We start from the raw sequence: 17,067 nt of genomic DNA on the forward strand, positions 1-17,067 counted from the left end.
CTAAAGGGGTTTCCATTTATAATAAATTATGATATATATATATTTTATTCGATAATACTTTTTTATATATATTTCGTTTTACACTATTATTTAATTTATAATTTGAAGTCAGATGTATTATTTTATATTATATAAAATCTTCAGCTTTAAACAATATAGATTATATCATAGAAAATTTATCGATTGAATTTCGGTTCTGATTATCAGCTGAATTATTATAGATCGAGTAGTTCGCCTGTTGGTGACACTACAGATAACTTGGTCCTCTGCCTGGTAGCTCTCGCTTAATTTGGAGGTCCATCCTCCCATAGATCTTTGCGCAGTCAACCGTGCACTGATCAGTTAAGAAACTGAGATTGATAGAAGAAAGGGCCCTAAAATTTGCGAGGTCAACTCCTAGGTACTATTAGGGGTGATTGGCAGCCTTGGGCGCCATCCTGTCGAGTTTATGCGGTGGTTTTGTCGTGTGTATTCTTAGAACATCTTGCGGGCGGGTAAGAAACCTATGCGTACGGCAAAAATACAACAATTGCCATAAATTTCTAATAGGACGGAGGAAGAGATGCTTGATCGGATAGAAATAAGGATCATTTATACGTCAATCATCAATACCTCAATGCGGTTGCCCAAATTAATAGTTTGCCAAGGATGTTTTCAATCCGAAGCTTGAAGATTCATCATAGGAAGAAAAAAGTGCGCGCTACGTATGGTAAAGATAAACGGTGGATCAAAGAAATATTCAAGAATAATAAGTGACTGGCGAGTGCCTGATCACATGAAAAGTAAACTTTAGAAAAGAGAGTTTTTTTCCCATCCAAGCCGTGTCCGTAGGTAGATTGAGGAGAGAAGCCAATTAATCGATGGATTAATTACCCAGCCGTGACCTATCCCGGCTCCCCGAATGCCCCATCCAAGGTTGCATTATATTATATGACCCAGGTATCTTTCATAGAGAAGCGTAGTTGAACAGATGGAAGCAATAGAAACAGCATATCAACCAGATTAAAAGAACCTTTTGAATCCCTGTCGCCCCCAGTACTCACCTTGTAAGCCTCGAGACGACTGGACGCAGAGCACAGTGAAGAACTCCAGATTAAGTCGACGGGTGCAGTAGTGGTAAAAGAGAAGTAGCGTTTCCTATTTGTGCCCTATCCCGCACAGAGCGTGTGTGTATCCTGCGAAAGCAATAACCCCAAACCAGACCCTCGGCCAAGTCCTTGATATCGAAAAAGCGAAGATGTCCAACGCAGCCACATCGTACAAACGCAACCAAGATCCGGGTGTTTCGAAAGAAAGATGCAGAGGCGGGAAATCGTAAAGCCCAGCAAAGCCCGCGGGTTTAGTTGCATCTCAGTGTCATCGCCATCGTCTGTACTCCGTATCCATCCATCCGTAGGGACCAGTTCATATCACCCTCTGGCAGGTCGTTTACTTCCGCCCAATCCTGAACCCCCTGAAATATCCATGTCCTGAAGTGTGGAGAGAGCGGTACTCAGGTAACGGGGGCGACCTCTTCCGGCTGCATGGCAGGCTTCTCATTCTCCGTCACCGTCTTCTTCCGCTCGCGCATCACTGCATCCTGTCCTCCCATCCTGCGGCCGAGAGCCCTCTCCAGCTTAGCCCCTAGCGCCAGCGAGCTCAGGTGCTCAGTCTTCTCCTTGGTGGGCACGAAGCGCTGCGTGGCCAGCTTCTTGTTCTCGAGCTTGATCAGGCCATTCTCGATGTCACTGATTTCCTGGTTGGCCGAGTCGGAGGAGAGGGTTGTCTGGACGGTGTTGGCGACAGAGGGGGCGGCGCTGTAGGTGCTGAAGCGGGTAGAGGCGCGCTGGGAGGCAAGCTGGTCGGAGGAATGCATGGTCAGCTAGCTGGGCTTGGGAAGATGATTAGAGTGATATTGGTGAGTAGAGGTCAGTTGAGCTGAGGTCGAGGGGGCTGTGGGATGGCCAGAAGCGGAAGATGTACTTCGAGAAAGATGGAAGACTCACGCTTGGGTCCATGATGAGGCGCGAAGACTCATCAGAAGTTCCCATTTTTCCTTGTTTCATGTTTCCCGATCCTTCAGGGTTGTGAGTTGCGAGACTGAAGCTCGGAGATGGCAGAGGTAAGTAAGTGTTTGGGGGCAGCAGATTGCAGGGCCGGTGGTGATCAAGGAGGAGGGGATGGAGGGGGAAGAGGTGGTGGATATCGTTGTTGAGGCCGACACCGACAAGGTTTATGTGTGGGAAGGTTTAGGATCCGGAGGGTGCGGCCTGATTCTTGATTCTTTTGCATGCCACGAGGCTGAGTCTCACTCTCAAACAGGAGGTGGTAGGGGTCCTGAGCAGCGGACTTTCCGTACGTATCTCGTAAGTAATTTTTGGGTATTATACCTTTTTTCCTTGTAGTTGTACTACGTATATGCAAGGTGCTGCGAAGAGGGTTAGGTAGTTGTAGGTAGCTATTCACTACGAAAGCCAATCAGAAGGCTAGGAAGAGTATGTTTTCGCCAGCATGTACCGCTACAGTACAAGGTACTACAAGTACCTAGTACAGTAGAAAGATCCCGCCAAGGTCTAACTACAATTAGTAGGTACTCCGCACTGTAAGGATCCGGTACAACTACGTAGTAAGTACTACTACCGGTACAGTAGTACCACTTGACGGGTTCGTCTTACGAAAACCTTGTTTACTATGTCAGCTGACTGGCTATTTTCCTGGATAAGCAACGAGGTCAAGGCTTTCTTTCGTCTCGAGTCTGATAGAACCTGCAGAAGCGATTCGCTATGTTCGGACGGTGAATCAATGAAATGAAAAGCCAGTCCTTTCGTAGCCGAGATTGCAATGGGAATGTAAGTACTACCTAGGCTGATTGATCACTTGGCAAAATAGGTCCGAGACCTAATAATGATACTACTGTTCTACTACTGTACTACTACCGCACTACTACCGTACAACATACTGTACGTTCGTAGTAAAGATTAACGGCAGCGAGGTGGGCACTGGGAAGGCGGGCGGGCAAATTGATAGTTCGGAAGTAGTGAAGTACATACCGGTAGTAGTACCGGTACTCTAGGTACCTAGGTAGGTAGTAATCCGGAGGTAGATGTCTCAGCGCCTCGGACCCTTAGTAAACATCCGCCGAACAGACCCAACCGCACACGTGGCAAGCGACCTCGAGTCGAGACCTCCTGAAACGTGGCGATAACAATCATCTCGTCATTCTACAGTATATCGGATCGAGGGCGCTTCTTGTTCCTATGCCCCCACAATACATGGAAGCTTGAATATCAGGCAATACTTAATTAAGGTTTTCATTGTGGTTTTACGATAGATGCGAGTCATAAATATCAACATACATATATCCACATATACACATATCAGTTTTTATGAGGCCCAGAACACAAGTCACACTTGGAATACTGATACTGACGCAAGGCTACGACTCCTCCTCCTCCTCCTCCTCCTCCTCCTTCTCCCCCTCTTTAAAACGAACCGCTTCACCAACGCCCTAGCCTTTCAAGATGCCGAAACCGAAGCAATTTCTCTCGGTGAAAAAGAAATCGAAGCATGCTGCAGCGGTAGGACACAACCCGCCAAAGCAGATCCGGATTTTAGCTATAGCAGCTCACATACGCACAGACGCCTCAGACAGCGGACGAGTATCTGGCTGGTAAGCCATCCATCCATCCAGTTGATATTCGAGGACGGAGATTGACCATCACTGTAGCCGGCGTAGACTTCGAGGAAGCCGGTGAGAAGTGGAGAGGAGGGGATCGTGCAAAAGTTTGTATCCGGACCTCATGTGACGGACGCGATCACAAGTTGCTGACATCTTTACTCAGTCCACCCGATTCTTCGTCAGAGCCATTGACTGCTACGATGAAGCTCTGAGGAAGTTTCCAGGGTCCTTTGACTTGGCATATAATAAGTGAATATTGTAACCCTCTCCACGACCCGGGCAACTGCTAAGCCTGTGGTGGTACCAGAGCTAGAGTTCAGTATGAGCTCACTCAACATCCAAAATTGCTGAAAGAGCTTCCTATGTCTCTGTTAGATCTTCTCCAGACTGCTCTTGAAAGCAGTAGGCTTGCACTGAGCTTGAACGGAGAGAACGCCGATGCTTTGTTGTGAGTCTGTAAACACTCTTTTCATTCTATACTTCGGTTGTTATCAACGACATGGTGCAACCCCACCCAATGATCCCTCCGAGTTTTTTCATCACAAGCATTTCCTCTGGCTTTGCACTTCTGTCGGTCTTCATTCAAGCTATTGCAATATATGGCAGAAACAAATCATGATTGCGGCATCGACGCGTCACTCCTGGATAAAAACTCCACTGACTGACATACTCAGCAACACCGCTCAAATCCTTGTCAGTCTAACGGAAAAGCTCGCCGAGTCACCCTCAGGCCCAGCTCCTTTGCATCTGATTGAGGAAGCCTTGAGGCTTTTCCAAAAATGCCTCGAGGTCCAGGAGAAGCAGGCCAAAGACTCGGCTGCCCAAAGTCAAGAGGCCCAGTCCATGTTTGATACAGAGTACAATTCTGGAGACGTCAGTGATACCGAGGAAGGCGGTGTTGCTATCGCACAAGATACTTCGATGGATATAGATGGCGGGGAACCTGCTCAGGACGAGAGATGGGCTAGTATTATCGAGCCGGTCACTAACAGTGTGCTTCTGGATACTATCCTGGCACAGCTCGAGACTTTGATTACCATGTGTGGGCTGATTGTTCGGGTCGATGAGCGAGCTATTGGGTCGATTGAGCAATACGCCAAAGATCTCATTGAAGTAAAGTAAGACCCCAGCCCCGAATGATTTCTCAAAGTTATGAAACAAGGACATTTACACGAGCTGCTCCAACCTGGCCGCAACGTAGTGTAATGTTTCCTGAGAAAATATTCAGTTAACACGAGCCTAGATTGCCAGCATATACTCCAAGTACAAACCGGGGTCTCGAGGCTGCCATATACCGCGCGACTTTCACCAGCGCCCACTCCTGTCTAAAATTCCAAGCCTCGCTTCTCGATTCCAAGAGCTACCTCTCCAGCATAAAAACCGCGTACGCCTTCCCTCTCGACACCTCCGCCGAGGGCCTCTGCCGTTTCGCCGAAGCCCTCGTGACATTCAATACCACAGTCCGTCTTTCTTTGCACGATGCCAAAACCCTCCAACTGCGGTGGGCCGCGCTCTCAGACGCACTGAAGTGTTTCACGGCTGCGAGCCAGATCTATGGCGCGGATAACATTGTGAAAATCCATATTGCGAGGGGTGACTGCGAGGTGGGAAGGTTCCAGCTGGGGGAGAGTGGATTCAAGGCTGCGTTTGATAATCGGGAGGTGCTGTTGAGGAATGCTGGAAAGTTTTATGCGGGAGCGAAGGCCTTGGCACCTACGCACGCTCATGAGGACGAGGTGATTATTTTCTCTCTTTTTCTCATCCTGGAGTTTCTAGTCGCGGGGAGGAGGTGGCTAACCCGGGCTCTGATAGGAATTTGAGGCGATGCTCAAGGGGTACCTGACCCAGGCCTTGCTAGGCGACCCTAAGGCCTTTCAAAATGCGCTGGAGGAGTTCCGCAACACCCGGCCTTTACTAGCCGAGATGCTTGACGAGGGCTTGGTCTCGGAGAGCCAGTTGGCAGGTTTGGGTATCGGTAGTGGTTGAGCTTGCCAGGAGTTGCATCGTAATCATCGTTATGTTGGGAAGTATCGAGGGGTGGGTTACCTCTTGCATAGCAGAACATTTCACTCTCTGCCCTGGGAATCGAAAACACAGAAGGGATTATATGCAATGGGTATTCTGCTACTTTCTCTGGAAAGGTTGCCGAATCCCCATGGTAGGCGGGGGGGGTGGGATACAAGCAAACTCCTCTTTCCTGTATCACTCACTACATGTCAATCACTGATCGATCGTTCCTCGGAAGCTGGGAGGGTGAGATATGCATAATGAAACCTTTACTTGTTAGTCTCCCTGTCGTAAACAAGCTTTGCGAAACGACTTTGTAAAGTGCGAAGATTAAAGGAATAAAGTTGGTTCGGATAGATAGATAGTAGGTGAGCGTAAGAATTATTGAGTGTTACTAGTGTTCTGCGCACTGTTATTGGTCACTGTCTGTTTGTCGGCTGTGATAAACTCGGATGTGACACGTCGTTGTACAGCTTTTGATAAATAATATAAGACTATAGTGACGGACTATCTATGTAGCCTTTTTCTCTGGACACCGCTTAGATAAACGTTGAAGATAAGGCGACGCGAGCCGATATGTGGCTGTGCAGAGCTTAGTGAGGCTGAACAAAAACGCCAAGCTTGATATTGGAGCAACATCAGTATCCATCAACATCATTATCAATCAGCATCATGGTGACGATATCCAACCTCCCAGCTCTTGTTCGGAAGCAATTCAAAGCTGCGCAAGAGAATGGAGATCTCATGTTTTACGCGACTCGAGTTGAAATCCTCCAGTGCAAGGGGATCTCAGTACCTAATGTCCTCCAAGCCTCAAATGCAACCGCTCAAGTCGCACAATTCCAACTCCGTTTCTCTCCCGCCCTTGGGAACAAACCCATATCGAATAAGCCCAAGACGCCGTCATCGAAACCTTTCGATCCGTTCGAGGACCCACCAGCAGGCCTCTTCATCACCGCCCTACCGCCTTTTCATTATCTCGTCCTGAACAAATTCCACATTATCCCGAATCACTTCATTCTTGCCACCAAGGACTTCAAACAGCAAGCAGATCTGCTGGAGAAGGAAGATCTCGAGGCGGCCTATGCATGCTTGAAGGCTTACAAGGAGCAAGGGGAGGAGTTATTCGGCTTCTTCAATTGTGGAGATTGTTCTGGTGCAAGTCAGCCTCATCGTCACATACAATTTCTCCCCGTCCAGTCGATGAAGAGTGGCATTGAGGATGGTTCGCAATGGCACGTCTTGGCAAATGATCTGATCCAGGAACCTAGGCCAATATTGCCATTCTCGTACTTCTCTGCAAAACTTTCAGAAAATCCATCCGCCGAGGAGCTTCACCGGATTTATCTCAATCTGTACGACCAAGCATGTCAATTACTCCAGAGAAACCCAAACCGAAATCCAAACTTGGAGGCACAAGCCTCGTCTATCAGCTACAATCTTGGCCTAACTGACAAAGCCCTCATCTTGTGCCCTCGTACTTCTGAAGGAACGGCCATACAGAGTAAGAACGGAGAAATCATTGGTCCAATTTCGCTCAACGGAACCGTCCTTGGCGGCACTCTCTTGGTGAAAAGCGAAGAAGAGTGGGACGCATTGCGCGACGACGAGTCCAAATTGACAGACATTCTGAGTGCAATTGGGGTTCCCTCTAAACCAGAGTATGAAAAACGACTCTAGGGAAATGCCAAGACGTCAAGTTTTGAGCTCGGTCTATGAACGAATTACTATTATAAAGCAAAATCATGAACAGACCAGTCGAATGATAAGTTGCAACCCGGATACTCGTACATACAGCCCGTACACAACAGCCCTCTCACAATTCCGAATCTAGGACGATGGTTCGCATCAACTGGCAATCGGTGATCTGGTGCCGTCGACGATAGCTAACTTATCTGTCCATCGGTCTGCCGCCTGCAGAGTAGGTCAGATAAGTCGAAACGTTTTTTGCACATGTCCTCGAATCTCATTCATCCTGAAGCTCATCCCATCGCTTTCGACAGGTAGCATTGCCAAAGTGATACGATCCACCGTGGTCGGCAATGTAATCGGCCACCAGCTTCCACGGGATCTTGGGAGTCGAAGAGTCCAAGCCCTGCCCATATTTACGCACCCCTTTCTGGAGAAGTCGGATCTACATCAAGTCAGTCGACATTTCCAGAACCACCGAAGTGGATTGCTCACATCATTATCTGACCACTCTGGCTTTCGTACCCGTGCTGCCTTATGCTTTGTAAGTGTCCTAAATCGTCCTCGAAGGGTTGATTCCGCCTCGGTAAACTTCCCCTTGCGGCGGATGTCTTTGTAAGACATACCAGCCAGCTTGGAACGAACCAAGAAATCGTCTTTGGAGTCTCGCTGATGCATCGCTTGCACTGCTGCAGCAGATAGCGACAGTGTTTCTGGGTCGACAGGCTTTGGCTCGACCCTCTTGAGCGCCACATGAGGTCTTGAGGTCTTTGATGTGCTCGAGGAGGCTTGTGGGGGTGGTTGGCTTTGTGTGGAAACCGGAGTGCTTCTCGTAGAGAGGCTGCTCTTTCTGCGGCTGTTGTTCGACGGCCTGGATTCCTTCATTGGCCGCTTCTTGTTGTTCTTCTTCGAAACGAAGTCATTGCTGGGGACTACTGGCACGACTCTACGTGAACTTAGGACGGAGTCAGGAAGCATATGACGCGGTCTGCGGACTGGTTGCTGTGGCTCGACGACTGGCAGAGGCTCAGGCCCTGAGAAGTTTCCGAGATCGTCTTCCAAATTAAAGGCTGAGCTCGAATCGGAAAGTGCCATCACCGATCCTCGGCGTGAACTGGATGATGACAGCGACGGGGTCGAAACGTTCAGAGTCAACATCTTTGGCGAGATGGTATTTGCAGCCAGCGATTGTGCTGACCAGGTATCCCCCAGGGCAGAATCTGTTGTCCATGGATTGTGAAACTGCTGCTGTGGATACCTTGGCAGCCCGTCGTGGGCCGTGGAAGGCTCGTATGTGTTCTGGCTGTTTCTGCTGCTACGCAAATCACCCTGCCAGCCTTGTGGATTAGCCGTCGCCATGCTACTGTGTCGCGCGTCAGAAGAATTGGTCACACAATGACTAACCGAGGCTTGTGGCGGCGAGTAAGTGCTGTATGCCGTGTTGGGACTCGTATCAGTCGTATCTGCTGGTGTGTTGATGGTGGAGCTCTCGTCAGGGTAGGATGACTGCGAGAGCCCAGAGGATGATGACGATGGGGTGCAGTCTGCATTGTTTACTTCGGACTGGGTCCGGTAACTGAGATCTTTCAAGACATTCCGCACGCTCGAGAACTCCGCGAAGCTGCCTCGCCCTCGGCCCAAGCTTAGTTGTGAATAGTCATTACCAAGCATAGGGCTAGGCCTTTGGAAGCAATTCATCCCAGGAGCCGGTTCCTGGTAGATTTGCTGCGAGGTCGAAACATTCTTGTATGACTGGCACTGAGTCTGGAGGGCTGGGGCAAACGTTACTGTCCTTGGAAGGTTGACGGTTTGGTTCTGCGCACCAGCGGAGTCGTCCTGGATGTATCCTCCGTACAGACTATGAACCTATCCAGTTTGTCAATCCTGTCAAAATCGTTCCCAGGCGAGGGAGACCATACTTGAAAGTTTTCGTTGTTGCCGTATTCATCGAGATTGTGGTCCCAGTTATCGGATACTGATGGTGCCACGGGCCTGAAGATACTCCAAGCGTTGACGTCGTTGTTCGTCATCTCAACAAGCCTTCGGTGGAGTAAGTTCGCTCTGTGGTTTGGGACAAAGGTTTCGAAGCCGTTCGAGACAGCCCGGGGCTTTGCGTTGATAAACATATTGGTAACGCCTCACCGCCGTCCTGTCTCGGGCTCTGTATGTAGCTTTGCGCGAGTTCTGCTTCCAAATCGAACGCAAGAAGTGCTTCAAAAGCAGGTTGCCTGCGCACCTCGATACCTCCTGCGATTCAATGCAGCAACACCGTCAAACAGGATGCGGTGTGAAGGCGGTCAGATTCAGGAAGCATTCGACTCTTAAGCGGTCAGCTATAGAGCTTTGCTTTCAGGATGTTGCGTCCCTGAAGTCTAGATCCGGAGTGGATGATTCGATCGAATCATAAGTGATGGGCAATGGCTTCTCGATCCTCATTCGACAGTTCGGGAACTCTGCTCAACCTCTCTGCGGTCTGGCCTTCTAGGCTGTCTGCTGCAGATTATCCTGCTTCCAGTCATCATGCTGTATTTGCCACACCGCCAGCAGAGCAAGGGAAGCTATGTTGCTTACCTTCAGTATAGGTATGTATGTTTCCCTTCACATTACCAAACTTTGCTGAGACACTTAAAAACACACTAACTTCTGTTCCCTAATAAAAAGTATATGATATATGCAAAATGATTGATGGGGTAGCGAACGCGGATTAGACAATGGGAACCATCACACGGGAGCTGTGAAGGGACGTGTACACTTATATGAACGAAAGCTGGAACGAAAAAGGTCCACCAGGATTGGCCATATCTAGAAATCTCTGGATAACCTTCTAGAGTACCGAAGAAGGGACCACAGCCGGCAACAACGGGTGCCCTCCGCATTTGCTTCCTCTTGCTTGTCATAACACGGCCTATTCAACATGGGACCTTGACAAAGCTAAAGCTCTGTCCAGCCTCCCGTTGCCATTCAACACACAAGAAGCTACTTTTGCGGGCCGCAAAACATATCAATCATCTTTCACACTTTCAAGATTTCGATTTCCTCGCTTTTCTATCATTTTTACGTTTAGACTTCTCTTACAGTTCCTACCTACGTCGGATTGCTTGGCACTCACGCCGCTGCGGTGCGGCTAAAACCCTACAGTCTACTATCCCAGATGCACGTGTCCGCCGTTGTTACACAGAACAGATGCGCGAATGAACGTGTTCATAAAGCTCATAGTTGAGGGGTCGATTGTGGATTGTGGCGTTGGGTTCGTCAGCACTGACCGGCTGGAGGTGGAAAGCCGCTTCTGACAGGGAGCAAACGAACGGGAGGCTGCAGCAGAACCGAGCTTGGAGTGGATGCCGTACAGCTATGTAGTACAGCTACCCACGGTTTCCTGCAAACGACCATTGGTACCTGCCCGTCGTCCCATTTCTGTAGCTCTGACAGCTTTGATCGCCGGGTGACTCTGAGTTGGTCTTCCCCTTCCATGGGGGAGGAAATCTCGTCTTCGGACTTTGCTTGATCGAAGCTTCCGCCACAGATGAAGCTACACAGACCGACCGAATGGAATGGGAAGAACAGGCACGGATGCTATCCTTCCTAAGAGAATGGGGTAGGATACGACACGATATGGCATCTCTCCCATCCTGCTTTGCCCCAGCCACCCTCGCAGGGATTCTTCCCACGCGAGCAAAATCTTCCGACTGGAACTGGCCAAACTCCACCTCTCGTCCTCCTCCTCTTCCTCTTCCTCAAAAATTGACGACCTGCCTAACCAGCAAGCCACTCCCGGCAGATCGCACGCAAACGGTCCCACAGACCATAAACCACCCATGGCCTCCGGAAAGCTGCACGCCCCAGCATGAAGTCTGCACATAAAGACCAGGTCTCACAATTTCTCTACTCCGCCGATAGTTTAGTCAGATTGAAAGGAAGAGCCCGCTTGATCCGTCCGTGATTGGCCCGTTTCATAGAAACCCCCAATTTCTCCACACGAGATTGACGATCAGACGAATAAGACGAAAGTCGCTGCCCTTCCCGTATACACTACATAGTTTTTTTCCGAGTGGACTCGACGGTGTCCATTCGGGGCCGCTCAGACCTTGCTTTTTGATACAAAGACGCTCTGGCCGGGCAGCAGTCAGTTCCTATGCCTCGCCAAATGGTTTCTAGATTCTATCACCTGTGGTCCGTCATTGTACCGATTACGGGAGCTGTGATGGTAACTGAGCCGGCTGTGGTGGAGTAGTTCAAGGTACCGTCTCCATTCTCTGCCTCCCGCCTCGTGTGGGTGGAGTCTGAGACGCATGGGGCAGCAAGATCTCAGCGACCGTGATCCACAAGCGGATAGGGTACTCTTGCTTCGAGATGCTAATGCAAGAGTCCAGGAGGGAGAATCCGGTTGGTTGATGGTCTGTTTGGGTTGGCTCATGGACACGTGATGCATATCTTGTGCATGTAGTAAGGTCGTGTTGGACGAACTGGGCTGCTTTTATGGAGCCTCCTAGTAGGCTTCAGCGGCGATTAGGTGAGTTCGGTTTATTGTAACGCTATTATTAATGTGTAAGCTTTTCACCGCCCTAATGTCTATCTTTTATTTACACAACTCCTCGTTATTTCACTTCTTGAGATAGCTAGCCACAGGTAGTCGGCCTCATTTTTTGCCACAGTACCGTCGTGGCTGGCCGGAAAGGTCCTCGCTTAATCACATCCAGAGCTCCTTCAACGGGTCGGCACTTTTCTGATGGTTGTTCTACCAGACACACAATTATCTCTCCTCTGGATCTAAAGTGTGCAAAAGCATTCTTCAGAGCGCTCGAAACTATCCGGTCATTTTGTTGAAACCACCCTTCAGCCGAACCGCGAGGAATGCAGTTTTTGACCCGAACTCAGCAAGGTTGATGAAGTTAAGATTAAATAAATACATTTTCTCATACAGAAAATGAGGAATGGTCTGTGGTGGTAGCCACTTCCTCGTTCACCGGACCTCACAAACATGGGTGGTAGGTAACACGCCTTCGGGAATCCATACACAACATCGAAACAGAGACGTTTTCTTCCTCTAATGCTTGCTTCGAACCAGCCCCACGTGTCATAACTCATGACTCAGTAGTAATCGAACCTGTGCTTCGCTCTCGCGTCCTCCAAATCACCCCCGACTGTAGATCTGCTGTCTCCGTACTACGAAGAGGCGGGAGTCAGCAAGGTCTCCGGTCTACATGCTTCAGGGGAGGGGGGGAGGGGGGCCAAACTCGGGAGCGAAACCCGCTCTCGGCCCGAGACACCCGGACAAGGAGAGCAATCCGCACGACGAGACGAGCTGGGGCCGATGGAGGTACTGACCTGGACATCCACCTCTGTGGTCTTCACAATCCCATTACACGTCATAATCTCCTCCTCGCTCCCCGATGGGCTCACCCCGCAAATCTCGACATTTCCCCTCTTCAGGTCCCCCATTGCGAAAGAGGAGGTCCCGAAGTGGCTCTTGGCCGTGGCAGACCGCGTCTCCCCCCTGTCTCTGGGGGCGTAGCTGCGCGTCTTGAGGAGGGGGCGCAGGGCGGGCGCGGAGGCGGTGATGATTGCTAGGTTGGTTTCTACTGCACTGTAGCAGAAGCGGACTGGAGGAGGTGGGGGAGTCAGTAGTTGTTGTCTGGCAGCTGCTGAAAAGCAATATATACATATATATATATATATATATATATATATATATATATATATATTTGGGAGCAAAGGATAGGTAGGACAGGAGGAGCACGTCCCGTGATTTTAAGAGGAAGGAAGGAAAACGGAAACTCTCCGTCCGCTTGTTACGTACTATCGTAGCTGAAATCACCTGTAGGGGTCGAAAAGCTGATGGATATCAACCAGACTAATCGCAAGACACCGAAGACTGTGACGCTACTGCATGTTAGGCCGCGACTGACGTCTGGGATATATAGCAGCAGAACTACAAACATTGCTCCTAAGAGGAAGACGCCGACCAGCGTGATCCTCACCCTCAGCGGCATCTTGAGGCCGAGAAAGATCCAGAACGGCAAGGCCAGGACCAGGACGTCGGTGAAGATCGTCAAGGACGCGGTCGCGACGTAGAAGGTGGCGGTGTCGATACACGTGCCCTGCAGGGTGGGATCGCGCATGCGCCGCCAGAAGAAGGACACGGGCCGGCACTGGAAGACGACGGTGGTGAAGATGGAGACGGCCAGCGCGATGTTGAAGACGTTGAGGGCTAGGATCGTGTACCAGAGCTCGGGCTTGTGGCCGCCCAGCCGCACCATGAAGACGAGGATGGAGCTCTTGACGATGGCCAGGATCGGGTTGTAGAGGATCTGGCCGATGAAGTTCCACTTCATCCCGAGGCTGCGGTCGGCGGTTAGGGGGATGTCTTGAACGTGGATCCCGAGGAAGGTCGTTCGTAAACCTGATGGGGGAGAGTTAGAAGATGGATCTCGGATCGTGGGGGGTTTTTTTTTTTTTTTTTTTTTTTTTTTTTTTTTTTTTCCTTTCTTCTCTTTATGGTTTCCTTTTCTCCAGAACTTGATATAGGCGAAGCAAGGCGAACACTTACCAAAATACCCAGCGACAGTTTCTGCCACGGAGAAAGCCTAGATAGATGTTTTAGTAAGTGGAGTCGACACTATTTCCAGAGACAGGGGAGCTGACCATTGCGAGGACTATCAGACCGTCGTCTGGCATTGGCGTCAGCGGACTATCTCTCCTCTGGGTCACGACAAGATCCTCCTTCTGCGTATTGACGGGATGGCAGAAACACAAGAAGGCACTTACCCCAGCCGAGCTGCTTCATCTTCCGCCGTCCGTATATCCTCATGCATACGACCAGGAGCGCTATGGTCGGGAGAATGAAGATGATGGCGATGCCAGCCTGCTGTAACGATGTTGTCGGGAAGCGCTCTGGGTTCCTACGCAACGCCACCACGATATCCTCGGCTTCGGCCTGTTGTCGACTGGAGATGAAAGCGCGCACGGCGGCGTCCGTCTGCTCGAGGGGACGCAGGTCCATGGCTGCTACCAGCCGATCGATGGCGCCAGTGTTTTCCTGCTGTCGTTGCTTGATGTTCGCGACGCCAGCAATCCCAGATCGATCATTGGCCGGCCCGTCACAACAGGCTGCCGAAGACCCAGCAGAGGATTTTGCGTGAATGTATACATAAAACTGAGGCTCTCCTCTTGTGGGGGTACACCAGCTTATACCATATTGCGGAGACAACATCGCATGCGCCTGGGAGCGTCGAAGAAACGGCTGGCGGTATGATGGGCTCATCCTGGAAATTTCTGGCTTCAAGCATGGTCACCTCGTACTCTACTGGCATATTGATTGGGCACTCGGCTTTCTGGGACTTGCGACCTCAGACGGTTAGGCATCGCCCTCGTCTGAAATCCGGGGGGAGGGGGGGAGGGTAACGAACGGCATCGTAACTTCCGTGGTGCAGAAAGAGGAGGGGGAGAGAGTCTCATCTCATACCCCAGAGGTTGTCAACAATTGGCATCTTGGAAATACATGAAGCTCGACCCCGATGACAAATTCAAGAATATTTCGAGCTGCTCGGATACGAGATAACCGGGCTAACACCCTCTGCCTTCCTTCCTAGTCTCGCTCGGAACTGGCATGTCTTGGCGCTTTGCGAACGTGTTTGAGTACGTGAAGGGATTGCTTCGGGCATATCTGACACCTTCTGGAATGAATACGAAAGCTTCTTTCTACCTCTTCGCTTCCCCGGTTTAAAGTGTGCGATCGAGTCAGTGCTAAATATCAACCAGGAATACATCCCAAAGTCACCTCGTCTACGCTGATCTCTCCAGAAGTAGGCGTTAGCGATCATAGAAGATCTCCCTCGCAAAGCAAATGCCCATTCGTTGGTGGCAACTTGACTTCGCCCCTCATAAACATCAGAATGATTATTGGAAGGTGGATTGAAGAGGGCCGTCGTCTGATAACTCTTTCCCAGCGCCGTTTCCGAGGTGTTTTCAATTCCGAATGCGGAAAAAGTCGCGGTTGGTAAGATTTTTTTTTCATTGAAACCTCGGTTTGGAACTCGCTGTTTTCTCGGAGCTGACCTAGGAGAGTGCTCCGTGGGAACTGGAGAATAGCAGTCCCGATTTCGGGGATATGTTTATTTATCTTGACCCACCGAACCGTAGTTTCATCGCTAAAGCTCGCTTAAATCCTCTGCTACAAGGAAAGCATCGAGCGGAAAGAGGTACCAACAAGTTCTCATATAGGAGCCAATTCCAAGAAACATTGCGAAAGCACTTCTGAGATTCCTATTCCTAGGGTCCGTTTGCCACGTTTCCATCCGACGCGATTTTATCGGCCGCCACCTAAAACAGCAGTGGAACCGGTAAATTCATCCGATTCTCCCTCGACAGGCTGGCAACACTTCACAAACATCCATGAGCAGAGCACCGCCACATTCTCTGACGGAGAAAAACTTCCGCCGCACCGAGAAGGCTTGAGAGTGGCAAGCGACAGACACAGCTGCGTAGCGGCATGCGGAATCTGTCCCTACCCCTAGTTCTTCATCGCTCTATTCAGGTTTCAGTTTTTGTTCCTTGCCGAACACCACCTGCAGCCGAAGTCGACAAATTTTTTTTTTTTAAAAATCGCCGTTTCCCTTCGGGCATATTCCCCTCCCGCTGCTCGAGAAGCAACACGGTGGGACGTCAGCACGAGGGGGCATTAGCCCCAACAGACCAGGCCCGTGCCGCGGTACCGGCCTGCTCGCCACCTACTCCGCGTCGCAATCAAGAAAAAGCGCCCGGCCGAATCAGCTCCTGCCAAGGCGTGATCGGATCGCATTCAGAACTCCTCGCTTATATTCGCTTCCGTGGTTTTATTTGTTGACAATTGGCAATTGGCCCAAGTTACCCCCCCTGTCCGGCTCCACCGCAGTTGCCGTAATCTCATCTGGGGAACAGAATGTAACCTGTCAGTTCGAGGCACGCGGCCCGGGTGAGGGAGGGATACTGGGTCTGGGTCGCACTGGCGTGGCTTGCAGGACGTCCCTGGCATGAGTGGTGCCTGCCACCGCCCGAAGAGGGAGGTCCGAAATGGGAAAAAAAAAATAGAAAAGAAAATAGAAAAGAAAGACAAAAGATTGCACCGTAGCATTGCATTCGCACTTGCGGAGAGGGAGCGGAGACCTGGCGGCGGGAGTCCCGTTCGAGCCTGCCCGATCCACCCCCCGGACCCCCGAATGGCTGCAGAATGACCGGACATTATAAGCGCAAACTGCTTGGGCGGCACGGCAAAGGGTCCTCGATCGGGCTCAGGGCTCCTTTTTTTTTCTCTTTAAACCAGTAGGAAGGCCGAAAAATTCAAAGCAGGTAAATGGGTCTCGAAGACGAGAGTGGAAGCGATCGAAATGGGCGGACGCGCAGCTTTCCAATCTCTCCTTCGCCGCGATAGAAACCAGTCACACTAACCATGGATGATTCTACGTCATCGATGATATTCGAATTGTGCAACATGGTCTTTCTGGGAGGGAGGGAGATCGGTTTCCAATACATGCATGGTTGAGAGCGGGAATCCCTCGCGAGGAAGATTTCCAGATGATCGATAGTTGCATCTCGTGACCTGGTAGTCCCCGATCGAAGAATACTCTCTATCCACTATACCCCTCCCGCGGGTCCATTTGGAGTTGGATGCATCTGTATCCCGCAGGCGTTAGATCTGTCACGCTCGTATATCTTCTGGACCTCCCCTACGCTGAAAG

General features: G+C 50.4%; 5 protein-coding genes across 5 annotated transcripts; 2 read left to right on the forward strand and 3 right to left on the reverse strand.

Annotated features, from left to right (window-relative positions):
• Positions 1 to 1,492: 1,492 nt before the first annotated feature.
• On the reverse strand, positions 1,493 to 2,030 carry L3040_000975 (uncharacterized protein; the record flags this gene model as incomplete). Its single annotated transcript, XM_007289382.2, has 2 exons — positions 1,493 to 1,837; positions 1,986 to 2,030. The coding sequence occupies 2 exons, from the start codon at positions 2,028 to 2,030 to the stop codon at positions 1,493 to 1,495; spliced, it is 390 nt and encodes a 129-aa protein (XP_007289444.2).
• A 1,470-nt stretch (positions 2,031 to 3,500) lies between these two features.
• L3040_000976 (uncharacterized protein) lies at positions 3,501 to 5,644 on the forward strand (the record flags this gene model as incomplete). The annotated part of the gene is made up of 8 exons (XM_007289383.1): positions 3,501 to 3,557; positions 3,619 to 3,649; positions 3,707 to 3,762; positions 3,822 to 3,907; positions 3,966 to 4,106; positions 4,333 to 4,776; positions 4,902 to 5,394; positions 5,471 to 5,644. The coding sequence occupies 8 exons, from the start codon at positions 3,501 to 3,503 to the stop codon at positions 5,642 to 5,644; spliced, it is 1,482 nt and encodes a 493-aa protein (XP_007289445.1).
• A 693-nt stretch (positions 5,645 to 6,337) lies between these two features.
• Positions 6,338 to 7,345, forward strand: L3040_000977 (uncharacterized protein; the record flags this gene model as incomplete). The annotated part of the gene is made up of 1 exon (XM_007289384.1): positions 6,338 to 7,345. One exon carries the CDS (start codon positions 6,338 to 6,340, stop codon positions 7,343 to 7,345), a length of 1,008 nt encoding a protein of 335 aa, XP_007289446.1.
• A 286-nt stretch (positions 7,346 to 7,631) lies between these two features.
• L3040_000978 (uncharacterized protein) lies at positions 7,632 to 9,480 on the reverse strand (the record flags this gene model as incomplete). The annotated part of the gene is made up of 3 exons (XM_066155380.1): positions 7,632 to 7,799; positions 7,850 to 9,220; positions 9,274 to 9,480. The coding sequence occupies 3 exons, from the start codon at positions 9,478 to 9,480 to the stop codon at positions 7,632 to 7,634; spliced, it is 1,746 nt and encodes a 581-aa protein (XP_066013401.1).
• A 2,962-nt stretch (positions 9,481 to 12,442) lies between these two features.
• L3040_000979 (uncharacterized protein) lies at positions 12,443 to 14,615 on the reverse strand (the record flags this gene model as incomplete). The annotated part of the gene is made up of 6 exons (XM_066155381.1): positions 12,443 to 12,517; positions 12,680 to 12,954; positions 13,152 to 13,754; positions 13,902 to 13,938; positions 13,997 to 14,022; positions 14,120 to 14,615. 6 exons carry the CDS (start codon positions 14,613 to 14,615, stop codon positions 12,443 to 12,445), a joined length of 1,512 nt encoding a protein of 503 aa, XP_066013402.1.
• Between the last annotated feature and the right edge of the window lie 2,452 nt (positions 14,616 to 17,067).

Source organism: Drepanopeziza brunnea, assembly GCF_022702325.1.
Source record: "Drepanopeziza brunnea f. sp. 'multigermtubi' strain 214-2 chromosome Unknown ctg1, whole genome shotgun sequence".
Taxonomy (NCBI): Eukaryota; Fungi; Ascomycota; class Leotiomycetes; order Helotiales; family Drepanopezizaceae; genus Drepanopeziza; species Drepanopeziza brunnea.